At 41.2% G+C, this 27,678-nt stretch overlaps 4 protein-coding genes across 9 annotated transcripts in view; 3 read left to right on the forward strand and 1 right to left on the reverse strand.

Annotated features, from left to right (window-relative positions):
- The first annotated feature begins 712 nt into the window (after positions 1-712).
- Positions 713-11,893, forward strand: gjc2 (gap junction protein gamma 2). Of its 5 annotated transcripts, none has more exons than XM_053505601.1 (2): positions 713-787; positions 10,572-11,893. In XM_053505601.1, exon 2 carries the CDS (start codon positions 10,592-10,594, stop codon positions 11,891-11,893), a length of 1,302 nt encoding a protein of 433 aa, XP_053361576.1. In that variant the 5' UTR covers positions 713-787; positions 10,572-10,591. The 5 variants fall into 5 exon arrangements, with proteins under 5 accessions (XP_053361576.1, XP_053361570.1, XP_053361597.1 ...); XM_053505595.1 differs by having other exon boundaries at positions 719-787; positions 10,569-11,893; XM_053505622.1 differs by lacking the exon at positions 713-787 and adding an exon at positions 5,707-5,841 and having other exon boundaries at positions 10,569-11,893.
- Positions 11,894-17,436: 5,543 nt separating this feature from the next.
- On the forward strand, positions 17,437-20,191 carry iba57 (iron-sulfur cluster assembly factor IBA57). The gene is made up of 3 exons (XM_053505005.1): positions 17,437-17,868; positions 18,567-18,937; positions 19,051-20,191. Exons 1-3 carry the CDS (start codon positions 17,564-17,566, stop codon positions 19,443-19,445), a joined length of 1,071 nt encoding a protein of 356 aa, XP_053360980.1. The 5' UTR covers positions 17,437-17,563; the 3' UTR covers positions 19,446-20,191.
- An 88-nt stretch (positions 20,192-20,279) lies between these two features.
- On the reverse strand, positions 20,280-24,766 carry jmjd4 (jumonji domain containing 4). Its single transcript, XM_053505004.1, has 6 exons — positions 24,094-24,766; positions 23,824-23,989; positions 21,561-21,686; positions 21,207-21,474; positions 20,965-21,111; positions 20,280-20,741 (listed from the first exon to the last, which is right to left on the reverse strand). Exons 1-6 carry the CDS (start codon positions 24,344-24,346, stop codon positions 20,442-20,444), a joined length of 1,260 nt encoding a protein of 419 aa, XP_053360979.1. The 5' UTR covers positions 24,347-24,766; the 3' UTR covers positions 20,280-20,441.
- Positions 24,767-24,960: 194 nt separating this feature from the next.
- The window catches only part of snap47 (synaptosome associated protein 47), a 7,561-nt gene continuing 4,843 nt past the window's right edge, over positions 24,961-27,678 (forward strand). The window contains exons 1-2 of one of the 2 annotated variants that reach the window (XM_053495545.1): positions 24,961-25,254; positions 27,263-27,678. The exon at positions 27,263-27,678 is cut by the window's right edge and continues 138 nt beyond it. In XM_053495545.1, coding sequence (XP_053351520.1) covers positions 27,329-27,678 — 350 coding nt within the window. In that variant the 5' untranslated portion in view covers positions 24,961-25,254; positions 27,263-27,328. Of the gene's footprint in view, positions 25,255-25,388; positions 25,506-27,262 lie in introns of those variants that run through there. The other variant, XM_053495547.1, reaches the window with a different exon arrangement.

A 27,678-nucleotide genomic window follows, 5' to 3' on the forward strand; every position in this document is an offset into this window, starting at 1 on the left:
CATGGAACTAAATAATAGCACTCTAATTATCTCTATTAGTAGTTATTGCTATAATTGAGTGTAATAGTTAATTACTGTATATTTAATCTCTATTAAATATAATTATAATATATTTTTAACTGTGATTACTATAAGAGTACAATTTTATATTTGGATCAGCCATGAGCTTTGAGCATCTGTGTGGTATTTGAGTGCAGATGCAGTACTTACACACACACACACACACACACAACATTTTGCAAAAACTTACAAGATGGCATCAAGGTTAAAGTCTGATGTTTGACCCTGATGTTTTATCTTACATATTCCACTTTTTAACCTCTTCTGGTATTGATTTGTAAAGCTGTTAATTACAAAAAAAATTACAAATAACAAAAGTACCATAGCATTGCACTCTTTCCAAACATTGGGGTAAAAATCTTCTGATTATTATTATTATTATTATTATTATTATTATTATTATTATTATTATTATCATCAGCATTAGTATCAGTTTATTGATTGTGGTGCATATGTATGAATGGACAGAAACAGCATGGCTGATTGATGCTGGGGAAGGAAACAGTGCCTCAGCAGGAAGAACAATGGTTCCATTGGACAGCGATGTGATGTAACCCACTTGGCCTGTACTTGGTGGTGCAGGGTTTCCTAAGAACCTCCCTTTGTTCTCTTCCATTTCGTGTCCCACACACAGTGATGGTGGTGGTCTGGTTCAGGTCAGATGAGCACCAGCTGGACCCCTGTCTAAACCTCCGGAAGAGCATGCACCAATGGAGCTGATGAAGAGGTAGGTGATGATTGTGCTGCTCAGTCTATCAGGGGTTTGGTTGCTTACTGTAAGTGGACTAGGACAGGAGCTCTGGGGAAACTTGTATAACCTGAGTGAGTGAGGCTTCTTTAACCTCAGTAACATCACTCCTTTTTGTCAGAATGAAATTCATATCGCTGCTAGTTAGGACGCTGGGCTCAGAGCGCTGGGTCAGAGCCCCTGAAACAGCAATGGTTAAGGGCTTGACCTGTTGAACTTTTGATCAGTAATGCAAAGCCTTACTCGACGAGCCCCAACTCAGGTGTTTTATGACATAAACGCATTTCTGTCTGAAGTGTGAACACCTAACAACATGGCGTGAGTGCAAATGAAGATAATCTATTTTAGTCATTTAGAATAAGTAAAAAAAAAAAATAACCACAGTGGGCATGTCCCAAACCAGTGACCTGTATTTCCTTCACAGGCCACATAAATGCCAACATCACTCCACATTTTCCAATGATCACTAAAATAGCTTGAAACAAAAAGTAATAATACATTTTAAAATATGCTAAAAATTAACTTAATCAGATCAGAGCTTTTGAATTGTGGTTTAACAAAAGTATAAAAAAAAAAAAAAAACACTAAATAAATTGGCCTGGACAAAAAGTATGATACCCCTGAAAATTATTGAAAATAACTGAAGTGTGTCCTGTAGTTATCATCACATGTTTAAAGGGTGAAAAGTAAACACTCAGTTTGGTACAGTATCATGGTGTGTCTACCACACTGAACATGGACCAGTTGTCTCAGGAGATTAAGGATAAGAAACTTTTAGACAAACATGTTAAAGGTAAAGTCTACAAGACCATCTCCACGCAGCTTGATGTTCCTGTGACAACAGTTCCACATGTTATTCAGAAGTCTAAGATCCATAGCATGTAGCCACCTGCCTCAGACATGTTGACAAGAGGAGAATTCATGACAAATTAACGAATAATACGAATGGTAACCAAAGAGCCCAGAACAATTTCCAAAGGGATAAGAGGTGGACTCCAAGGTCAAGGGACATCAGTGTCAAATCGTATCCCAGTCCACACACCCGTATTCACTATAAAGGTCACATGATACCAGCATCACATGCCAACACCTGCCTGGGCATCTGTCTCACTTAACTGTCGTTCACTAGCGAGCCGGCACAAGCGTCAGGCCAATCACCCCTACACACTCCATTTTTTTTATTTTGTAAAATAATAATAATAAAATGCTAAAGGAAGCAGTGAATGGTCAGCTGTTTAAAAGTATAATGACTTGTGTGTGTTTATTTGCGCTATGGTTCACTGTGATGTTTACCCCTTTTAAAATATTTTACTGTATTTCACCACAGCACTTTCTGAACATGGAGAAAAACCCCATAATCGTCCTGTTAGTAAAAGTGTAAAGCTGTGAGTAACCTGCTAATGGTTTTATTTATTTTATTATTTAATAATTAATGATATCTCAATTTTAAATGTCATGTAAATGAGTTAATTTCCAGTTCAGACACTAGAAAGCCAAGCCAGCATACAGTTATATAAAACACTGACAGCACACCGTCGCTACACATCTGAGGTTTCAAATGTTAAGCATAGCCTAGCCTAGTGCGCGCTTATGGAACATCCTCCCTTCTTTTCATTTACCTGCGCTGTCGAACGTCTTATTGATGAAAAATCCAGTGTAGAAGAAGTGGAGACAATGGAGCACACTAGACTCAGAGGCCCAGAATGAGTTATTACAGTAAGTCTACTCACAAGTCCACACAAGTCCATGGTGGCTCAGTGTTAGAGCTCAGTGTGTTAAGGATCTAAGTTACTGATCAGATAGTTGGCAGTTCAAGACCCAGATCTACTAGGTTGCCAATGTTGGGTCTTTGAGCAAGAGACAGAAATAGACAAATACACAGATACAGAGAGAGAGAGTGACAATATAAATACAGACAGATGTAGAAAAAGACAAATAGAGAGAGAATTAATGAATAAATTTAATAAATAAAGATTAAAGTTCAAAAAAATCTCAGTGTTCCTCAGAGACAACATACTCACAAACATACACACACACACAGAGCCCAAAGGGGTTAGATATGGATAAACTTCATGCAGATCTCTCTCTCTCTCACACACACACACACAAGCCAATGTCCCATGATTTCACATGGGGTTTCCTGAGGCACCGCCCCAGCCCAGTCAATCTCCTCTTGTTTATTCATCTTTCTCTCTGATCTCCCTCGCTCCAGTCCCCCCATGTCGTCCATGTCTGCTCCGATGATCACATTGCTCCACTGAAGTGGTTAGGAACCAGCCCAGAGCCATTACACAACAGCACAACACACAACCCCTCACTCAGCCTGTGGTCTCTCTGCTCATCTACTGACATACAGAGAGAGAGAGAGAGAGCTCTTAGATGATAAGAAAGAAATCCTCTGTTTGGTCACTGAGTGTAACTACACACCACACCAAATGTGTCTGCATCCAACCTCAGTCATGGATGAAAGAGTGCAAGGAGGAAACATAAGCCTGGTGAACCCCCAACTACAAACATGATTGACCGTGATGTAGAAGGGCAGAGGTACAGGTGACCAGTGGAGGCTGTTTGATCAGGTGCTGATGTCACAGGCAGTCGATCTCATATTCGGTAACACTGCAGTATAAAGAGGCTAAAGTATGGTTTTAGTATCAAACATTCTGCACAAACAAGGATGACATATTCAATATTCAAATACATGCAAATTTGTAAATCAATTTGAGAACACACTTAGGGACAAAGATGAAGACATTTTGACCCAAAAAAACTGAAGCTTTACAAAATCAAAAGAAAATTAGAGAAATAAGTCTGAAATGTATGACAAAATGTGTATGAACCCAGGGGTAGCTTGGTGGTTAAGGCATTGGACTACGGTTCGGAAGATCCCAGGTTCAAACCCCACAACCACCAAGTTGCCACTGTTGGGCCCTTGAGCGCGGCCCTTAACCCTCACCTGCTCAGATGTGTAATGAGATAAAGATGTAAGTCGCTCTGGATAAGAGCGTCTGCCAAATGCCTAAATGTAAATGTAAATCCGATGAACAAGCTGAGGGCAATAGTGCTGAGGGAAAAACTCCCTGAGATGGCAACGAGTAGAAACCATGAGAGGAACCAGACTCAACAGGGAACCCATCCACAAACTTGGGTAAACCAAAGAAAGAAACAAATTTACCTTCTATTAAGATCAGGGGGAAAGGTTAGAGGACCTCAGGGGAGATGTTGGGGGATGGTCAGGTAGAACATCACTGGGGAAGGTCACCTGAACTACAGGACGAAGGTCAGGAGGATTAGGGGAAAGTCAAGGGGAATGCTGTCCGGTAGGGAAGGAATGCATGGTCAGGGGAAGGTCAGGGCTCTATGAGGACGCTCATCATCATGGACACAGTCAGAGACAGACTCAGATTTTCTGATGATGGCACTCTTAGCGTTTTAATGGATCTCAGGAATATTTTCTCCTGACTAAATTAGAAAAGTCACTCAGGGTTTCATATCTAACACTCTGGACCTCTCCACTTCTTCAACACACACTTTTTCCATCTCTATATTCATTTATAATGTTAAATAGTTAGTGTTTTAGAATAAGAGCACAAGAGATATACATTTTATCCAGTCTCCATGTCTGTGAGTCAAAAATCAAATATAAAGGTGTTGCTAATAGTGATTATTTTTTTATTCAAAAAAATACATTTATAATCCAGGTAGTATTTAATTATAATCCAAAACATAACACCTGACTAATGTTTGAGAAGCTGGTTCTTCATCACAGAACTAAAATGGCAATAATAAACATTGTGTGTGTGTGTGTGTGTGTGTGTGTGTGTGTGTGTGTGTGTGTGTGTGTGTGTGTGTGTGTGTGTGTGTGCAAATCAAATCACAGCTTCTCAGCCAGGAGATTAATAACCCAAGCTGAGAGAATGCAGAACTGGATTAACGCTCTACAGACTCTCTCAATGCTAATACAGGAGGCCATAAAACACCATTTCCATAATCCATAGCGCTGAGACAAGCCAGGACATAAACCACAACTGTATTGGGGAATTAAATCAAGCCCAGGGAGCGCTCTGTCCCGACCTGTTCCTTGGAGACAGAGGGACGAGTGCAAAAAAGAGAACAGCCAGTTTTTTGGAGTGCCCTATGAGGATCTCACAGTGTAAACACACTCCCCTGCCTCATGTCTAAATATTATGACACAGCATATGACGGAACGTGCACACACACTGGAGGATCTGCAGCCAGTGCTCTCTCTCATCTTGCCGTTTCCAAGAGAACCAAATTCCTGAGAAGGTTTCTTCTTATTCGGGAAAGTCAGAAATGTACAAAATAATGCTGCAGTCAAATACAGAGTATATATTAATGGCTTAGTTCTATGTCTGAGAGAACGATTAAGGCTCTGATTACACCTTCCTACTAAAATGAATCATGTCCACAGTACCAAACATTAAAGGCTTCAATGTTTATTCAAAAGGAAAGCTCAAAGTTGGAAAATTCCTTAAAGCTGGATCCTTAAAGTTCTATGTGATTTATGGTTCTACGATTTGAACAACTGATGCTCCTGAAGTGAAAATGATGAAATGAGATTATATGCTCTACTGGGTTCTGGTATCTTAGCTAGCAGAAAATTTCCTGCTTGTCTACATTCCAGCCCTATGGTTTTATCTGCTGAAGATCCAAAAGCCAGTGTACTGCAGTTGTCCTCTAGGTCCAGACTGCTGAGAACACATACACACTCCCAGTCTGCACTCCGAACATGTAGACATTCCCCCCTTGCTGTCAGGGCTACATTGCTGGAGGAACGTTCCCTTCCCCTTCTTCTGTCGCTTTTGCTCTTAAGCTCTTACTGAAAGCTGATGTGACACACACACACACACACACACACATTTTCCAGCACCATGCTCTGCTCTGAAGACTTCAGGGATGTACAAACGATATGAATCCCCACTGAAGTCCTCAGCAGCCAGGCGCTTATCATTTATCACCCTGAAATGCAGAGGAGTTCCAGCTGAATGGAGAGCGTTCCTCTGTGGGTTCTCCAGGTTCGTAAGCGCAATAATGCTGTGATGAAGAGCTGCTGTCTCGCTCGGGGACATGCTCATGATTCTGTTTGTTCCTCTTCTTCTGCGGTGGTCTGGATATGGCGACTTGCTCTCAGGGCCATGCTTTAAACGTTCCAGCAGCTTCTCATTTTCAAGAGTTTGGGTTCCACGATTAAGTGATAAAGTTACAGAGTGAGTAATTTTAATACCATAAACCAGGATAAGGTTTTAGCTTAAAGGTTCTAAGTGCTAAAGCTCTTTTATGTTAATGTTATAATTTTAGGGTTTCGTTTCTGCAATAGTGCCAAAGAGATCAGTGCGAATGGTTTACAGGTTATTACTGTAGTTTCTTCGGTTTCTGAATGGTATGAGTTCTACAGCACAGTTTGACGCCTCACCTTAAAAGGTATTTTTTTTTAATGACTGGAGTTCTTGGTGTTACAGTTCTAAACTTTATATTAGAACCATTCCAGAGGTTTTCAATGCAGAACATTTATCAAACTTGCCAAATACGCAAACAGCCAAAGGCTTAGATATATAGCGCAGAACCTCTTAGAACCGAATCTGTAATGTTCAGATTAGTTTATCCTCTAAGTGAAGGAGTTTAGATTTTGTAAATGTTAATGTTCTGCAGGACTGAGTGTGAATATTATAGTAGCTAAGAATACTCATTATTGATCTTTACATCGTTTTAAAGGTACTTACGCTTATAACAATTTTCAAAGTGCTTTAAATTTCTTTATATCGTAGTTTCACATCATTAAGGTTTTCATGCATCGTTTTTTTGTGCAAGTATTTTAACTGCTAATGTTCTAAACCTTCACATACGGAACATTTTATTTAAGCTGTTTAGTTTTCTCCTGTAAAGTGTAAAGATCAAGGTTCTAGGTTACTGCATGTATTTTGACAGTAGTGCTAGTTCTATATTTGAAACCAAATATTTTTATATTAAAAACATAACACAATATTTAAATAGCTAAAGATTAACCAGTTTAAAATCACTAATGTTCTTAGTTCTGTTGTCTAAAGTTATGTGTTAAGGTTCTAAACACTACAGTTGTCTAATTGTTACACCGCTACAGCTCTAACATTTTAAACCTAAAGAACCTCTAAAGAAAAAAAAAGGAATTTAAAATAAGTAAATTTGTTTACAATTTGTAGTCTTAGATCTTTCTATGTCTAGTAACAATGTCTCTAAATAGTTCAGATTGTAATTAGAAATTTTTATTTTCATATCTGTACATTTAAGTACATTTAAAGTCAATATATGTCTATATGAGAATAAATACAGTATGTAAATGTTAATAAGGTCATAAAATATTTCAGAATAATATAATGAGAAAAAATCACCAAAAACAGTAGATTGAAACTATATGTTTGCAAAATGCAAAACCTTTATTTTTACTTTATAAAATTTTATTTGTACTTTATTTTCAGTCTGATGTACAAATGTAGCTCTCTTCCTGTATGTGTGTGTGTGTGTGTGTGTGTGTGTGTGTGCGTGCAAATGCTTAAACAGTGCACGTAGCAGGCTGTATCTCATCAGCAGTGTGAAGTGTTTATGACGCTGTATAAATCCTGAGTGTTAATGAGACACACACCTCATCTGTGTGTGTGTGTGTGTGTGTGTGTGTGTGTGTGTGTGTGTGTGTGTGTGTCCTCACCAACCCACCCTGCTAACCGGGTTATGAGACTGGGGGGATGTGCTGGTTTAGTCTTCAACAAGGACAGGGAAAATATTACAGCCCTGCTCATGTGTGTGATTTGTTTATTTATTAAAAACACCATAATTTCATAAATATTGCGTGAGACGAGTGAATTAGTGTTGTTACTTTTGTTATAGCCGCTACAATCACTTTTATTAACACTCAAGTTAATGGGAGAAAATTGCGGCTAATTTGTGACTGAGAAACCATAAACACCTCACACACTTCTCCTTACACAACACCTGGCCATACAGATGTTCACATGTGGTTTCCTCTTCTTCTTCTTCTTAGTGTTTACCAGTTGTTACTATGTAAACAATAATGTATGCGAGCTAGAGCATTAATATAAACAGGCACTACAGTCAGAGCTGCTGGCAGAGAAAATTAATCAACTCCTCCTCATCATCATTCCTGCTCAACTTTATTTAAAACCTCTGTAACAACATTTCTGTAATATCATCGCTCAGTGTGTGTGTGTGGACAGGAAGTCAAGGATTTGTAGGAAACACACATTACTAGTAAACAATGGATAGACAGATTCTCTCCTGAACGAGATGCCTTTGTGTTTGTCCACCATCTAGTGGTGAGAATAATAACCCGCAACAGAGACAGTCAGTGCACTGCCCTCGAAAGGCTCGTAAAGTACAGCTGGTGTCTAAGAGACATCTGTAGTATCCCCCCCCCCCACACACACACACATCTCCCATCATGTGATCAGTAAAACCACTTCGGACTAAACTTTATAAAGATAGACACCAAAGATCCATCATTATTAGGCTCAACACCATCACAAGACGACACGGCGGATGTCTTGATTCTTTATGTGACTGCAGGAGCTTTAACGAGGAATCTATTTATACATTTTAACTTTACATTTACAAAATAACTGTATAATAAAGTACACGATGGGGCTTCTGGCGGAAACATCTCACAGCTGGCTGGAGTTGAGTGGGCGGAGCTTAGAGGTAGATAGATAACACCTACCTAAATGCTAGTGTGTTTGCATGAACACTATGTTCTACTAATAACATCAGAATGAAAGTGCATCATATAAACCTCTCTTCCATGGTCTTTACTTGGAACGCCTTGGAACGCCTTGTCTCTGGTGGAGGGTGGAGGGAGGAGCTCTGATCCCTACTCAGCATTTCTTATTAGTGTAAATAATGTTTATGTAAACAAGTTTGACATTTTCACTCAAAATATAAGGTGTTACATAAGTAATGATTGATGATTGGCTTATTTGTTTGTTTTATTCAATGCAAATGTTGGGAATTAACATGGGTGAGTGTGTTTGATTGACATCTCCACCTGTGGTAGGGCATCATGCCAAATCCCAAACAAACAATGGGTTTTACATTAATTGTATTTTTTTCTATCCTGTACAAAAACCATCATGCTTAACATATCCAAGCTAGTAACTGGTGCAGTTGAATAAGATAAAACCATGTATGTTTATAGAAGAACCAAATATGTAATGGATCAGTATAAATAAAGAGCACACCTCCTGTTTGGCATCGATGGTGGAACCCTTTTTTCATAGTAGGGGGTGTAGGCTGTGTGCTGGTGGCTTTTTTGTTGTTGTTGTTGTTGTTGTTGTCATAAAAGAAAAAAAACAATAACAATGTGGAAGAATATATTACTTTGTGCTGGCGGGGGAGGAGCAGGCAAAGCATTACTTGAGTGGGGGTATCCTGGCACAATCCCACTCAGCATTGGATAAACTTGGATAAACTGTTGAACTATAGGACATCAACATTACATTCCTTTAAGGCTGGGTACTTGGACTAACTAACAGGCAGCGATTCTGAAGCGTTACATATTAGGGGAAGTCTATGTCTTAACCTGAATCACTGCTTCCACTTGAGTCAATACTCTGAAAAAAAAACTTTTTGGAGCAGAGATCTACACTAGATTGCCAAAAGGATTCGCTCGCCTTCCTTCTAATGTATGAGTAACATCTCATTCTTGATCCATAGGGTTTATATTATGTTGGTGCACCTTTTGCAGCTATGACAGCTTCGACTCTTCCCTTCCACAAGGCTTAGGGAATTGTTTATGGGATTTTTTTTTCCCACAGTTCTTCCAGAAGTGGATTTGTGAGGTCACACTGATGTTGAATGAAAAGGCCTGGCTCACAGTCTCCGCTCTAATCCATCCCAATGGTGTTCTTTCGAGTTGAGGCCAGTCAAGTTCTTCCACATCAAACGTGCTCATCCATGTCTTTAGGAACCTTTATCTTTGGATCTATCTGTCTTTATGTTGTTATACACCTGTAATCATGAAAGTGATTGGAACACCTGAATTCAATGATTTGGATGGGTGAGTAAATACTTTTGGCAATTTAAGGTATGTCTGTATACCCTAAATATCACCAATATTCCAGTCTATATAGTTCACCATAGTGTTTCAATCACTTCCATTTTTATAGCTGTTTAAAATCAAGTACGCAGACTACTTCTACAAACATTTGTGAAAGTACTGTATGGGTCGCTCTCAGGAGTTCAGTGAATTCCAACATGGTACTGTACCTGAATACAATGCCACCTGTGCAATAAGTCCAGTCCAGTCCCTAAAATTTTCTCCATACTAAATATTCCACAGTCAACTATTAGTGGTATTATTACAAAGTGGAAGGTGATTGTGAATGACAGCAACCCGATTGAACATTTGTTGTCTATAAAAATGTTATACTTAGCTAGTAAGTTTTTGTTAATTTATGTTGTAATTTATGTTAGGTCTCTCTGTCCTGTCTCTGCTAGCCAGCTAACTAGGCCTCTTGGTTAGCTAGTTTAGTGTCTCTGGGGGGCCAACATCATATTTAACCCTATTATACAAAATTGTTATGTTTTAGGGAACAAAATCATAATCAGTGAAATTAACGCATGACTGCAAGTTTTTACTTTTTTAATTTATAAGGTGTAAGAGAACATTAAAGACTTTTTGTTGTATTGAGTAAAACCTAAATGCTTCAAGACAAGGTGTTTATATATGGTGTTGTCTTACTCTCTCCCTCTCTGTCAGCAGATTGTAGCTGTCTTTCCTCTATGCCCAACATGAGCTGGAGTTTCCTCACTCGTCTCCTAGAGGAGATACACAACCATTCCACGTTTGTGGGGAAAGTCTGGCTAACAGTCCTCATTGTCTTCCGCATTGTGTTGACAGCAGTGGGTGGAGAGTCCATCTATTCTGATGAGCAGTCTAAGTTCACCTGCAACACCAAACAACCAGGCTGTGACAATGTCTGCTACGACTCATTTGCCCCGCTCTCGCATGTCCGCTTCTGGGTCTTTCAGATCATCATGATCTCCACACCATCCGTCATGTACCTTGGATACGCAATACACAAAATTGCCCGTGATTCTGAGGTGGACGAAGAGAAGACAAAGAAGAGACACAAGGGGGACCACAGGAGCAGATGGAGGGATGTAGATCAGATGGAGGAAGAAGACAATGATGGTGACTGTGATGACACAGAACCGATGATGTACAGCGATGTGCTGGAGCTTCAGGAAGCCAAAATGGAGATGGAGAAGAACCCGAAAAAGGATGTGATGAAGCATGATGGCCGTCGCCGGATCATGCAAGAAGGTCTGATGAGAATTTACGTCCTTCAGCTCATATCTCGAGCCATTTTTGAGGTCTTCTTCTTGGTGGGTCAGTACCTGCTATATGGATTCAGCGTCAATCCCTCATATGTGTGTGATGAAATTCCATGTCCTCATCGAGTCGACTGCTTTGTGTCTCGTCCCACTGAGAAAACCATCTTCCTGCTCGTCATGTACGTGGTGAGCTGCCTGTGCTTGCTGCTCAACTTCTGTGAGATGTTCCACCTTGCCATCGGTGCATTCCGAGACACGCTCAGAAGACGCCGAATCCGCAATCGGAGTCTCCGCTCCTGTGCTTTTCCATATGCTCGTAATATTCCAGCTTCACCTCCAGGATACAACTTTGTGGTGAAATCTGAGAAAACGGGCCACCAGAACCAAAACGGTATCCTCTCACATCAACAGAACCAGAACAGAGTACTGTCAAATCAACAAAACAACAACAGTGTCATCTTACACAACCAGAACCAGGACCGGGAACAGAACTGTGCTAGTCCAGATGAAAATGTCCCACCGGACCTTGCAAGTTTGCATCATCACCTGCGGGTGGCACAGGAGCAGCTGGACATGGCTTTCAGGACGTACAGCGCTAAAAGCACTCCCATTTCCAGAAGCAGTAGCCCAGCATCAGAACAGAACCGGGTCAACTCTGAACAGGAGAGACAGGGTGCAAGGCCCAAAGCCGATCCAGGGAGGACTGGGAGTGTACTGAAGAACGGGAAAACTTCTGTGTGGATTTAGATCCCAGCCCTGACCATAAACTTAAATAGGCCTAGTGAAAGAACCAGTCCAGTTAATGGATTTTAAAAAAGTTGAACTTTGTGAAACACTAACGTCTTAATGTAATGTTGCACTGGCATGACAGTGCCACCTTGTGGTGTGAGAGCAATATAACTGCTAACTCATCACAGAAATAATGACTTCAACGCCCAACAAATGAGTACAGAGATGTCTCTGAAGACATCTCAGATATTTCAGCATGTACCTCTTTAACGTTTGGTGGTGCTGTAGACATAAACCCTGCCCATTCATTCACTGTCATATCGCTGTATGTTATTGCTGTAACTTCTTCTTTGTCTTTCGGCTGTTCCCTTTCAGGGGTTGCCACAGTGAATCATCTGCCTCCATCTAAATCTATCCTCTGCATCCTCTTCTCTCACACCAACTAACTTCATGTCCTCTCTCACTGCATCCATAAATCTCCTCTTTGGTCTTGCTCTAGACCTCCTGCCTGGCAGTTCAAACCTCAGCATCCTTCTACTGATATATTCACCATCTCTCCTCTGAACATGTCCAAACCACCTCAATCTGGCCTCTCTGACTTTATCTCCAAAACAACTAACATTCTTGATCCTATCCATCCTTGTCACTCCCAAAGAGAACCTCAACATCTTCAGCTCTGCTACCTCTAGCTCTGCCTCCTGTCTTTTCTTCAGTGCCACTGTCTCTAAGCCGTAGAGCATCGCTGGTCTCACCATTCTCCTGTACACCTTTCCTTTCATTCTCGCTGATACTCTTTTATTGCACAACACACCTAAAACTTTTCTTCACCCATTTCAACCTGTGCCCACCTCTTCACCTCTTTTCCACACTATCCATTGCTCTGGGCCATTAACCCTAAGTACTTAAAGTTCTGCACCTTCTTTACCTCTGCTCCCTGTATCCTCGCCGTTCCTCTTGGGTTCCTCTCATTCACACACATGTATTCCGGCTAACCTTCATTACTCTGCTTTCCAGAGCATACCCCTACCTCTTCAAATGTTCTTCCACCTGTTCCCTGCTCTCGCTACAAAGCACAATGTCATCTGCAAACATCATAGTCCATGGAAACTCCTGTCTAACCTCATCTGTCATCCTGTCCATCACCAGAGCAAAGAAAGAGGGGCTCAGAGCCGATCCTTGATGCAGACCCACCTCCACCTTGAACTCGTCTGTCACACCTAAAGCACATCTCTTGCTGTAACTGATAATCGTATTTTTCGAATATTAAAAAAAAATATGTTCCTAATATTATAGATTAGATGTTACAGTAGTAGAGTTTGTTAATGTTTGTTGATATATCTGAATATCTAGTGCAGATAAAATGTAAGATCTACTGAAGTTTCGATGTTTGTGAATAATAACTATCGATAATATTATTGCATTTTCATAACATTACTGTTACTGTACTCATCACGTATTAACACCCTTTCAGATCCACCTAGTTCCTCTATACACAACAGTACTGCTAATCTAAAATCAACCAGTGCACTGCGATGAATCAATAAACCATGATCAGCACATGACTTTTGTGTAGATTAGTTCTCGTCACTATCAGTTCAGCTCTCTGGAAGAGATTATGGTTAATTTACTAGACATGTCGGATATGTAAATCTTATGTTCCTTTTTGTTGTTGTTGAAACTTGCACTATGTTACTAAAAAATAATTATAATAACAGTGTAAATAAACCCCTTGTGACTTATGATAATTAAATGAACTTAATGAAAGCTCATAGTTTACTCAAAAGTTTGTTTTTGCAAATAAGAACCGAATTGTAACATGGATGCATCACTAGTTAGGTCTGTCTGCTAATAGTAATAGCTAGCAATGTTAGCAAACTAACTATGCTTATCTATAAAATTTAGCATCTGCAGTTATACCTTGTACCTTATTTAAATAGCTTTAGCTAAAAAGCAACTATGCACAGAAACTTTTATTTTGTAGCCAGCTCTTGTTACCAAGCCAGCTTCAGTTTTTTTTTTTTTAAAGAAACATTTCAGGAGGGACAGAACTTAAAGTTTAAGAGAAGAATTTGTTTCCTGTTCACTGCAAATAAAAATGAATAGAAAAATCTCACCTGTTCAATGTGTTTGATATGAGTGAATAAAAAAGATTGTAAGGCTGCAATCATTTACTGCAAAATTACCAAATGTACACTGTTGTAGTTATAATCGGATATGCTCTATGACCATTAAGACGATTGCTGACTGTAACTGTGGTGTATCATTTAAAATGTTATAATAAATGGATGATTATTGTAGCAGCAGGCTTTAGGAGTGTTTAGCAATGGGGAACTAAATGTTTTTTTTTTTTGTAACTCGATGTAAACACTTAATTTCTTTTTGAAAGCTGGGCATTTAAAGATAGAGCTCTATGGGGATTTTCAGCACAGTTGCCCCTTGAGGAGGAGCCCTGAAGCACAAACTCATGAAAAGGCTATTAAAGTAATAAACTTATGCCAAGGATATTAATGCATTACACTTTTTGAATTTTGTGAGGACACGACCAAGATGGGCGACACGCCGCAGACTGCGAGGCCTATGAGGCACCTGGACGTGAGCGTGACAGGTGACAAGCGTGGACTGTGAGGTTTTCAAGCTAATGAGAAAAGAGACGATCTGTGGACCACAAGCCCTACAAGCAGTACTGTGCAAAAGCCTTAGACACCATTGTTATCTTTGGTACATATTTCTTTTAGATATATTTTTATCATGTCTGTATTATCACATACAAAACCATCCACTATTTCCAAACCTATACCTTAAATATTAATAACTGTAAAGAACGCAACATATTACATGACAGACTAGTTTTCAAATGGAACCAAAAAAAATATATAATAATAATGTAGGCTCCTGGGTTTTGCATAAAAATAGGAAGGATTGAGTGAGACTAAGTTAGTGTAGACATGATAGTCATAAATATTAAAATTTGTACCACAAATGATATGGTGCCAAAGACTTTTGATTAAGTCATTTTTATTCTTTTGATTAATGATTAAGAATTTATTTATAAAAACTGGAAGTGGAACTAATAAAACATGGGATTTAAACTAAGAACTATCAGAGTTGTGATTAAAGATTTGGGTTTAGGTTAGGTTTGGGAACGGCTAGTTTGCTGTCCTCTAGAGACATCAGGGGTAACACTGGTGTGATAGCAGTTTCAGGTATCACCCGCATCACATGATGTCATTCTTCTCTGTGGTGTACAGGGTAAACACATTGTGAAGTGTTCTTTCATTATGTGAAGTATTTTATCTCTAATAGCTCGTTGTCACTGAGTATATTAATCAACCATCAACTGTGTTACATAGTAACGGTTATGGTCTACAAATTCCTCATGACTTTATTTATGAAATTATTCGTTCAAATATAATGTTCATGAAAATGAGAAGTGGTCAGTCAGGCAAGTCCTAGCACTGAGTCACAATAAGGAAACTGTCTGCGCTATGGTACGGACAAATTGTAGAATCAGTCAGTCTTTCACTTTAGTCCTCATCAAGACTTTTTATTTTAAACTCTGGATGTATTAAATAGATAAAAGTAGAGATTAGACGCTCATCTGATTCTGACAGAATGAGATCATGTAAGATCAGGTGTTCTTTCCATTTGGCATCAGTGAACAGTGTGTAACCTCTCAGGCACTGATACCCATCACTTAGATGAGGACAGGTTCTCTTTTGTCTGGTCTGATATCTCAAGGTTTCTTCCTCGTGTCTGACTCGAAGGGCTTTGTATGTTTTTTTCCCTCAGCACTGCCGGCATCCTGTTTGATGATAAAGTCACCTCAACGTTTTATCCAATTCATCTCTCCGCAGCATGGATGACTGTGCGGCGCAGATACCGATCTGATCAGATTGTTCTGACAAGAACATTTTTTGTTTTTGCATTTATGTATTATTCAACGAGGTAAAGAAGAAGACGTTTTTATGTTAAGTATATTAAACTGTCGTGGTGGGCCTGATCACGAACAACGATGAGACGGCCTACAGTACCTGGAGGAGGTTGGAAATCTGGAGAACTGGTGCCAGAGAAACACTCTCCTCCTGAACGTCAGTAAGACAAAGGAGCTGATAGTGGACTTCAGTACAAAGCAGGTGAGGAACTACCAGACCCCCGTCATCAACAGGAGCCCAGTGGAGAGAGTGGACAGCTTCAGATACCTCGGTGTTCACATCACGCAGGACCTGTCATGGTCCTGTCACATCAACACCGTGGTAAAAAAGGCCCGGCAGCGTCTGTACCACCTCAGACGCTTGAGAGACTTCAGACTGCCCTCTTAGATGCTCAGGAATTTCTACACTTGCACCATAGAGAGCATCCTGATGGGAAACATCACAACCTGGTTTGGGAACAGCACCATGCAGGACAGACGAGCTCTACAGAGGGTGGTGCGATCAGCTGAGCGCATCATCCGCACCGAGCTCCCTGACCTGCACTTGATCTACAGCAAGCGGTGCTGGACCAAGGCCAGGAAGGTCGTGAAGGACCTCAGCCTTTCCAACAATTGACTGTTCTCTCTGTTGCGGTCTGGGAAGCGATTCCGCTCCCTGAAGGCCAACACAGAGAGACTGAGGAGGAGCTTCTTCCCGCGGGCGATACGGTCTCTCAACCTCACCACTATGCAGGAGTAATAACATCTTTTTGTAACATCCAACACTGACTGGGCATCCATGGCCACTTTGGACACATTCATGCACACTTTGCACGACATATTTATATTTTCATATTTCCATCTATGGACCACTGCACAGATCACTTTAAATAAGACACTTTACGAAGTCACTTTTTATGCATATTTGCACACCACAGCCATTTCAAACTTTTAAATTTCTGTTTTGACAAATTTCTATTTCCTTTTCTATATTTCTATATCTGTTATATTGATATTTTGTTCTAATTTCACTAATCTTATTTTCTAATGTATTTCTTTTTTATATAAAAGAAAAAATATAAATATAAATAAACAATATAAAAATTTACAGTATATTTTACTAGTTAATTTTTATTCTTAACTTATTTCTTTTATTCATATTAATTTTCTTATGTATAAGTTTTTATAATGTTTAAGGTCACTGGCGGTCGTGTTATCATTTCACTGCATGCCGTACTGTGTATGAGTGTGTATGTGACAAATAAAACTTTAATTTGATTTGAATTTAGAAGACAACAAATACGCCTTTACTTTTCATTGTTCAGTTTAAGATTACAAAAAAGACCATTTTTAACACTTATTCTGTGTAAAATTAATAAGTTACAGATCTCATTTTATTTATTTTTCTCATTATCTCATTATTCCACACACTGGAGACAACTCTAATTAAATTTTACGAGGGAGTGTTAGTATTTGGCACAACATAACTGGCATAAAAATAAAAAAAATCTATAAATATTCATATTTTTTAACTCCCGAATCCACCTTCGAGCGGTCAAAGCGTTGTGCGCATGCGCAGCGCTTATCGCGTAGAGACACGCCAACTGCGCGGTGGGTGTCGCTTTAAGAGTGTTGCGCATGCGCAGTGACAGCCTCGCGGCACCAGGGACCGCTGCGCTGTGTTTGGCTTTTTGCGTGTCTCTGCGTGAGATTCGCACTGCACTATGGGAGATAAACACAGCGCTGCCGGGCGGTGTTAGTCCGTTGGGGATGTGTTTATGGTAAAGATGGCGGCGGCGGCGGCGTTACTGTGCGGCGTGCTCAGAGCGTCCCACCGCGCGCGCGCACCCGGCGGTGCTCTCCGGCGTTACAGCACGCGGGGCACGGCGTGGACGTGTCACGCGCTCCCACACAGAGCTCTGATCACCATCCGGGGACCGGACACGCGCTCCTACCTGCAGGGGCTCGTCACCAATGACGTCAGAGCGCTGGAGGAGGAGGAGGGGGGGAGCCCACCCGCTGCCCTGTACGCACACCTGCTCAACGTGCAAGGGAGAACCCTCTATGACGTCATCGTCTACAGGTAACCGAGTCACGTGACTAGGGCTCGCCACAATAATTAAGCACCAAGTCATGTGACTGGGGCTCCTATAACGTTTAGGCATGGTCAATAATAAGACTGTTGCTTATTATAGAACTTAAGCAATGAGTCACGTGACTAGGGCACGTTATAATATTAAAGCACAGAATCACGTGACGGGGGCCTGTTATAATACTTACTTACCTGAGTCACAATAATTTAGAGTCACATGACTAGAGCTTGTTATAGTATTTAAGATATTTTTTTATAATAAAATATATTTTATACTATTTACTAGACATCGATATTAAAACTCTGATATTGATGTGTAAAAAGGGTGGAAGACTTGAGTTGTTTCAACTACAGGATGGTAATAACACAGCTGCATCAGTCAGTATTTACTGTAAAATTTACTGTTTGCTTTATCTTTATCTCCCTCCACCCTTGGGGCATTTCCTTAACTGTATAAACCAGTGAAGCAGACAAGGCTGTGGAGGCGAGATAACGAGGATAACGAGGTCACCTTGGCGCTGTTGTAAACCTCCAGCGAAAACACCCCAGTGCTCATCATACTTTTTAGTCATATTTAATTACATTTAAAAATCTGTGGGAGTTCCTGTTGTTGCCTGCATTAGAGCAGTTAACTTCTCTCTCTTTGACGTTAATAAGACAAAATCGCACTAATTGTGTTTGATCGTTAGTCTTAAGGAAAGTGGCGACGACATGAACAGCGTCCTCCTCGAGTGTGACAGCTCAGTCCTGAAATCCATCACACATCACCTGAAGGTGTACAAGATCCGACGTAAGGTGTTGGTGGAAGCGTGTCCAGATCTCTCACTGTGGTCTTTACTGGGACTAAACACACACTGCACACAACCCGCAGAAGGGCAGGAGACAGAACCCGAACCTGAAGTGAGGAATGGAGCTGGGGTGGTGGCGATGGTCCGGGATCCCAGAACCCCTCTGATGGGCTGGAGACTGATCACCAAGAACCAGGAGAATCCTCAAGAAATCATCAAAGCCTGCAGCCATGGTGACGTTGACGAGTATCATCGGCATCGCTATAGAATCGGTACTCTTGCACATAATATTAATAATTATGTAAGAAAATGTGATCAGTGTAGCACGTGTGATGTCTGTGTTGGCGTTTATCTTGCGCGTGTGTGTTTGTGGTGTTGAATTCAGGTGTTCCAGAGGGGGTGCGAGATCTCCCCCCGAGTGAAGCTCTGCCTCTGGAGTCCAACCTCTTCTTTCTGAACGGAATCAGCTTTTCTAAAGGCTGCTACCTCGGACAGGAGCTCACGGCTCGCACCCATCACACTGGCGTGATCCGAAAGCGCCTCATGCCCCTTAGACTGTCCGTACCTGTGGAGAATCTGCCACTGGGGGGTGCCATTGAGTCAGAACAAGGGAAAACAGCTGGAAAACTGAGGTCAGGGCTTGGGGAGCTCGGGCTGGGCCTAGTACGCCTGAGTCACGCCAAAGAGACGCTCACAGTGTCGTCCAATCAGGGTGACAAAGTGACGCTCACAGCGTCAGTGCCAGATTGGTGGCCCAAGGACATGAAGGACAACTTGTAGACATTTATACAGTCTACCTTAATATAATAATAATAATTACAAAGGATCAGATTCTACTGTTGTGCCAAAATGAATATCTTATATTTTTCACATATAAATTTAAACTGCTGGACTTCAAACAGAGGATAAACTTATGATATGACTTAAGTTTAATTTCCGACTCGGGTTCAGGTTCAGATTTGGGGTTTAGGATCAAGCAAAGGCATTAGGACCAAACAGAGTTAAAGATCAGACTTGGGGTTTAGGATCAGACTTTGGTTCAGGGTCGGGCAAGGGAGTTTATGAAAAAGCTCCGGTTTAGGATCAGATTCAGTCCAGGATCAGACCTGGGTTCCAGAATAGGCTTTGGGTTTATGATAAGGCTTAAGTTTAAGATAAAGCTTTCAATTCACGTATTTGAAGATTGGATATGGGTTTAGAAATGGGCACCGATTTAGAATGAGACTCAGGCTTGGGACTAGACCTTGGTTTAGGATCTGGAGTTAAAAGCATCACATAAATAAAAAATATAATTAGATTAGAACCAGACTTGGGTTTGGTACTGGACTTGAGCTTTGAAGAAAAAGTGGTTCTTTGGGCCGACCTCAGGTTTAGGATATAACACTTTCACAAACACTCTCAATGTCACACTACCGATAAAGTACCAATCATATAAATCTGTTAAATTCAATCATTTGAATATCGAGTCAGATTTGATGAGCTTGTATTTATTCTGTTTTTGGAAATAAAATAATTTTTCTCTCTAACTTTTCAAACTTCTTTAAAAAAATAGCTGTATCTTATTTACATAAGTGCTTGGGGTACTCGGTGGTGTTAGATTCCATGGTTAGTTCAGACTGAGTTCAGGTCGCTGCTGTTTGTTCAGCTCAAGATTAAAACAGAGTAAACGAGACTCGTCTGTAATTACACTTTATTAGTATGTGACATCATCAGGATCACATTTGTTTACAGAATAAACACTGAAGCATTGGTGTCACTGTGCACCTCATGCAATGTTCAGTACACGGCATTGTATTTGCTGATGGTGTCTCTGATCTCCTGCAGCAGTTCCACCACGTTAAAGCCCAGCGCAGAGGCCTCCACTCTCTTAAAGTCCTCGTTAACGAGCATGCTCTCTAAGGTATGAGCCACCCTCTGAAGATCAAAGGTCGCATGGTGAGGCCCAAGAGCGCCCAGTGTCTCAGAGACGGCATTACCATGGCCAGAGGAGAGGAAGGAGATCCGTTGATTAGCGATGGTTCTGAGAAAGGAGGCGAATTCACCGTAGTTGATCCCCGTACATGACTTCATCATCACCTGGGGCGAGAAGAAAGTGCATCAGTGTATTGTATCGTATTGTACCTGTCCTCACTGTTACCTGTGTAGTGTTTATCGTATCGTACCTCTCCTCACTGTTACCTGATGATGATAAGTATGTATTTTATCGTATTGTACCTGTCCTCACCGATACCTGATGATGATAAGTATGTATTTTATCGTATTGTACCTGTCCTTACTGATACCTGACAATGATGAGTACCTGACAGTGACTGTCCCAGGAATCCATGGTGTCCCTCCACTCATCTATCTCCCTTTGTACAGAGGACAGCTCCCCCTGAAGAAACTCCCACATTATGTCTATATTACAGCCGTTCAGCCAGTTATGGTTAATGGAGATTGTGTCCTCCTGAAAACACAAACACTCAATATAAATATATATAAAGTATTAAAATATGTGGTACATAAATAGTTTTGGTGAGGAACCCCTGGCGTGACCCTGACCAGGTTGTAGACTTGGTGATGCCAGCCGCTGGGGACGAACAGGATCTCTCCAGCCTCCTGAATGACCTCCAGGGGGCGACATGCTTCACTGAACCGTGGGAAATGACGCTGATCCTGCAGGGCGGGGGAAGTGACATCATAGGCCAGGTTTCCACAGCAGTCCCGAAGGTATTCTTCCTGCCCTGGTGGGTAGAGCAGCCATTTCTTACGGCCGCAGATGTTCGCTGACCAGCTGTAGGAGCGGAACACATCAGCGTGGAATGGCGTCCTGAGGAAAAGACTGCGTTTATTATTATTATTCATGATTTTGTTATGAACAGCGGCAGTGTAGTCATGTTGACTTTCATCCCCTACCAGGATCCTTTAGGTCCCATGTAGACAAAGCGATAATCGTCGAAGTCTAGCGTGTCCCAGTACTCGTTCAGCCAATCAGAAGAGAAGTAGATGGGCGTAGTGTAGGCGTGGTGATCTGGAAACATCCTGCAACCAAAGAGCAAAGGTGTGTCAACTGCTTTAGACACACCCACTTCATTTGCCATTTAACACACACTCACTCGTTTCCTAATTTCCATACAAGAACTTCACCTCATGCCACGCCCACATTTCCATATATGGGGTCAAAGGCACAGCACACATTTCTGTATGATCATGCACATGTCCATATATGGATACAAAACCTAGCCCGCAATTTTCGTAAACTGCCATAAAACCATGCCCAAAATTTCATATATAGAGTAAAGGGCACAACATGCCCATTTTTCTGTATTTGTCCACAATGCCGTGCCAACATGCTCATATATGGCCACTAATCCCCACTCACAATTTCTGTATCTGGCCATAAAAACATGCCAACATTTCCACATATGGACACAAATTGCAACCCGTCACTTTTGTAAATGGCTATAAATACATGCCCACATTTCCATATATGGACTCAAAGGCACAAAATTGCAAACATTTCTCTATTTGTCTGCAATGCCATGCCCACATGTCCATATATATACACAAATCCCCACACACAGTTTTCATGTAAATGGCCATAAAAACACCCACATTTTCAAATATGGTGCCAAAGGTACAAGCATGCCCGCGTTTCTCTGTCCACATGTTCATATATGGCAGTGGTTCTCAAACATTTTCTGTCATTCACCACTTAAGGGGGTGGGCGAATTTTTAAGCCCCACTTGTCAGCAAAATGATAACGAAATCAGCCAAGTTTACTATTTATTGAAATATTATTCCTAAACCAATAAGATCAAATAACACCAAGTTAAAAACAGATCAAATCCACGTGCTATTGTTATAACAGGCTTACTTCGTCACTTATCTAGAGCTTACTTTCAAAGAAGTCGAGTGGCTTATTAACTTGACTGGGGTGTGTTGTCTCTAAGTGTCTTCCTACTTTGTTGGGTTTCATGTTGTCTGCTGCCAGCAGTTTAAGACACAAAACACACATGAGTCTCTCCTCTGCCCCCACCATCCCCACCATGAATCCAACATAGGCTTCATCATGTTTTCCTTTCGGCTGGATTTTTGGTTGATTAGGCTGATGATGCTGAATCACCTGCTTTTTTGTGGTCCATTTAACAAATGTATCCATTGACGTTATTACACTCACTACATACAGTACGCTACTGACCCGGTTTGTGTCCGCGGTAAAGTTAGTTTGATATTCGCATCTCTGAATTTAATAGCTGCGTAAATAAACCCGCAAATAAGATACCCACATATATTTCCTGTCCACATTGTCTTTCAGCTACATCCGCCTCAAATTATACATGTTTAAAAGCATAAACACCATTATTCTCTACGGCGCAATGAATGATTTAGGGATCATCGCAAAATGCTGCACAGCAACAAAAAGCGTAGAACGATATTGATCTTCCATTCTGTTCAGTGCCTGAAGGATCAAAAAGCAAACTAGAAATGCCAGACTTGTACTGCCTGATAAAATATAAATTTTTAACAAAAATACAGAAACATCAGCATACACATTGGAATAAATGAAATTACATATATAATACCGAATGTTTCCTTATATATTGTTCCTCTGCGATTAACATGCCGACGTTAAACAGTTATTGTTGCACTATGGTTCCACTTTTTCTCTGATGTTATTTTAATTTACTTGTATTAATGATCTATTTCTTTGCGTGTGATTGTTTAGTTTCGAGTGTCCGATCTTTATTGTCAATAAAGAAAAGCATGAATTAGAATAGGTACTTTCCTATTATTTTCCACTAATTCCCTCCCGTTCATTGCGCCCCACCTGTCATGTCTGTATTCCCCACTAGTGGGGCGCCCCACACTTTGAGAACCACGGGTCTATGGAGAGAAATCCCCATCCACAATTTTTGCAAATGGCCATAGAGTCATACCTACATTTCCATATAAAGGCAGACACATGCTCACACTTCTCTATTTGTCCACAATGCCATGCCCACATGTCTATATATCCAAACAAATCCCAGCACACAATTTTCTGTAAAGGGCCATACAAACACGCCCACATTTCCATATAAGGTTACTAAGCCTCAACGGCATCATATCCACATCCACTCAAATCAGTACATATTGTATGTGCAGGATGTCATCATGTGTGTGTTTGTGTGCGTACCTTTGCATGTGCCAGTCCTTGAGGTAAAGACAGCCTTTGGGTGATGAGTGTCCATTCTGGATGTAGTCCCTCCAGTACGAGATGAAATCTCTGAAGCTCATGGAGTGCTTGGGGTTGGAGTTGTACTCTTTGGTGCTGCAGTCTGCCACTGGGACCGGCATCTCGTCTGGTAACACAAAGTCAGATAGGTGTGATTTTCCTCACACACACACACACACACACACACACACACACACACGGACACCTGTAGTGTTAACCCTGAGCACTCACCGAACTCCTGCAGGAGCGTGTGGAAGTCGGGTTTGGCGTCGGGGCCGACCCAGCGGCTCCTACAGCTCCAGTTCTGGGTGAACGCTGAGGAGAACATGCACGGCCGGTTGGGCAGCAGGTGTTTGCTGAAGAACTGGCTGTAGGGGATTTCTGTCTGGATGTAGGGCAGACAGTGAGACGGCCGCGGCTGGGCACATGGCTGGCGCTCCAGCTTCACCAGGCTGCCGCATGCACCGAACGTCTCTCTGTCCATGGCATGGCACTTCGAGCAGTTATAACCTTCTTATAACCTGGTTATAACCTTTATTTACCTCAAAGCAACTAATCACCAGACTATTGCAGCAGCTACTCAGTTCATTTTTAAATATTTTGTTTACACGTTTATGAGTATAGATTACAGATCATAACAGAAAGATTAAACAATCTGGTTTTACGTTTTTTTAAAGCGAAAATAATCCGATCTATTTTTTTTTCTCTCGTTTTTTTTTTTTTACTTTATCTTAGCGTGGACTGTGCGGTTTCCAGGGGAAGAATATAACAGACGCACAAGCCCTTACACTAAAATTTACACAGAAATATCAGGTAAAATGTGTTATTTATATTAGAATTTCATTAAAATAATAAAAATTAAAACGTCTTATAATTAATATCGATGGGTATGTGTAAAAACGGATATTTTAAAATAAAAAGTCGGAACGCTTTAACTGGCTCGTAGTTTCCATATCAGAAACAACCGCGACAACCACTTCCGGTATTTTTCGTTACGTGGTGTATTCTGCACCCAGTTGACTTCCTGGTGCAATATTTACCGGCGCTGTCAATATTTTAACTATTTTTTGTTTGTTTATATTACATAATCTAATAAAGAAATGTTTTTATATCTCATGTTTTGCTTTAATGGAGAGATGGTACGTTTGCTCGACTAACTAATGTGTGAATTTATATCAGGCGGAAGCCGGGCTCCTAAAACAGCGGGGTCCTGACAGAGGGTGCGGGCTAAATCCCTGACCCGCATTTTCTAGTGCTTTATTTACAGCGCGCACGAGCGTCGCGGTGACATCAGTCATTTCCGTGTTTGTGAGGACTGTTGAGATGTAAACAACTCTTACACGAATACACAACACGCGTAACTGAAGCTGCCTCGCTTCATCCGTCGTCAGTGTAAGTATTTAAACAACAACGAAACAACAGGGATTAAACCATGACGTCATGGTCACGTGCTCTAAAAAGGCATGGTTTTCATTATCTTCTTTAATGTCAACTGATTTAGTAGGTCCGAGTGTCTCTGTGTCTGAGTCTGCCTGAGTTCGGGTCGGTTCGTGTGACACCTTGGTTCTTGTGACGTCCCTTAAATTAAAGGTGCGATAAGCGATTCTCGTGATTCTCTTCTGAGGGGCGGAGCTTTGGAAAACGTGAGTGGTTCTGATCTTACGTACTGCACGTTTAATGTCTAATAACGATTACGCAAAATCACTCGGTTGTCGTTGTCATGGTATCCGCGTCCCATCGTTTTCCCAAAGCCATAAGCTCCACCCACTGACGTTTTACAAACTCGGTTCTTGAGTTACGTCACATGGTGTGAAGTTACTCCGATCTTACCTACTGCACCTTTAATGCCTCCTAATGTTTACGCAATAACGCAACTATAAGCTCCTCCTACAGCAGGCGCTCTGGAGCCAAAATGGTGCAGGTTTTTTAGTTAGCTTGTTAGTTTTTTGTTAAATTATGTTGTTGATTTATGTTGTATGTAGCACCTTGTTCCTGAAGGAATGTTGTTCCATTTCACTGTGTACTGGACTATATATGGTTAAAATGACAGTAAAGGCCTACTTGGACTTGTTGTGTCGTTATACCCTTCGTGAAGCAAAAAAAAAACCTTTCGCACCAAATTGAACCAGGTGCTAGTTCATGTCTGGTGCTAGTGCTGGCTCGGAGCCAATTCAGTATCCAGCCTTCTAAGAACTGGCTTTGGTTTTCTATGGGCTAGAAGGTAATGTTATTGCATCATGTTATATGTACGTCTGTACTTTCGCAGAAATTATGATGGCAATGCTAGCGGGAATGATGGTGGGAATGATGGTGCTAGCAGGAATGCATACATTTTTGCAGTAATGCTAGCGGCAAAAAATGCCAGTGGCAAGCACAGCAACAACAATTTTGAACTTCACCATAGCTTTGCGAGCACTTCACCTGACTTTATCCTTACTAGAAAGCATTTCTGTTTCATATTGAGTCCATTTTTCTAAAAAGATTTTGGTCACAAACTTATGGTTGGTAGTGATAGTCCCGCCCCCAGTCACTGACATAAGCTGTATTTTGTAAGGTGAAGCAAAGTGTTGGTACCACTATGGAACAGTTTTTTCTGTCTGATAAATGGTGCTTTGACTGTCCTAATAATCCAGAAACATTCAAGAATTGGCACTGGCTCCGAACTAGTTCTTGGACCACCTTGGTGGAAAAGAGGCTGTAGAGTTCACACCAAGGATTCCAAGGGAAATTTTTCCTTTTATATACTACTTTCCAAAAACAAATGGTTTCTCCTGGTTTCTTTAAATGATTATCTAACAGGCAATATTTTTTTTTAAACCCTTTCTGTTTCTGTTGCTTTTCCGAGGAACACACTGAGAAACCCCTTGAGGAAAATTTCCCAATAATTTTACTTGGAAGCCTTTCTAAACAGGGCTACAAGGTTTAACAAACTGTGCTTCAAACCGCAACCATCACCATTTATACTCCACAGAAAAATGGGTTCTTTTCTTCAGGGATTCTTTAGATAGTTCTAGGTCTTTTTACAGCTTCTGTTTAGAACCCTTCCTACAAATGTTCCAGAATGACTTCTGGTCTTGTAGAAGGCTCTATTTGGAACATTTACTGAAAGGTTTAAAACAGAAGTATTATGGGTTCCCCCCCTTTCCAAACATCAGCAACCATATTAACAGGTTATGCTTGGTACTTGGTTCTACTTCTCTGGTAAAGAAACAGGTTTGTCTGGTTTCCTCAAGAGATCTCTGTATGATAGTTCTGCCTTTCTATAACTGTTGTTTTTGTTTTAGGGTTTTTCTTAAGATCTTTACCTTCTATCTTTAGGGAACTATATGGAATCTTTTGAGTTTTTGAATGTTTATAATATTACGGTTAAGACAGTCATTTGTGTGTGTGGTTCCCCAAGGAGGTGGAGTTGCATCTTCTGGTTTCTTCCCATCGATCCTGACGTCGTGGAGGTTTTCCCAGCGTGATGGACGGCGAGCCTCCGGTTCACAGCTGGCTGTGTTCCTACTACCTTAACAGCGAGAAGCGCTGGACAAGCGGACGCCTTACTCTGACCCCGAGCGCCGTCCGCTTCAGCCCAGGTGGAGACGGAGGTGCACTCCTCCTGCTCCCGCTGTCCCGCGTCACACACGTCAGCACAGAGTCATCCTGCTTCATCTTCAGTGCTGTTACCCTGCAGGAGCGGGACGCCCAGAAGCACTGGTTCTCATCTCTGAAGCCCAGCGCTGGCGCTGTGTTTCACGTCTTGCAGCACTTCTGGAGGGAGACGCTCGCCATGCACACACACGCCGCACACACTCCGCTCAGCCGTGGACA

Source organism: Clarias gariepinus, chromosome 1 (assembly GCF_024256425.1).
Source record: "Clarias gariepinus isolate MV-2021 ecotype Netherlands chromosome 1, CGAR_prim_01v2, whole genome shotgun sequence".
NCBI classification, from domain to species: domain Eukaryota; kingdom Metazoa; phylum Chordata; class Actinopteri; order Siluriformes; family Clariidae; genus Clarias; species Clarias gariepinus.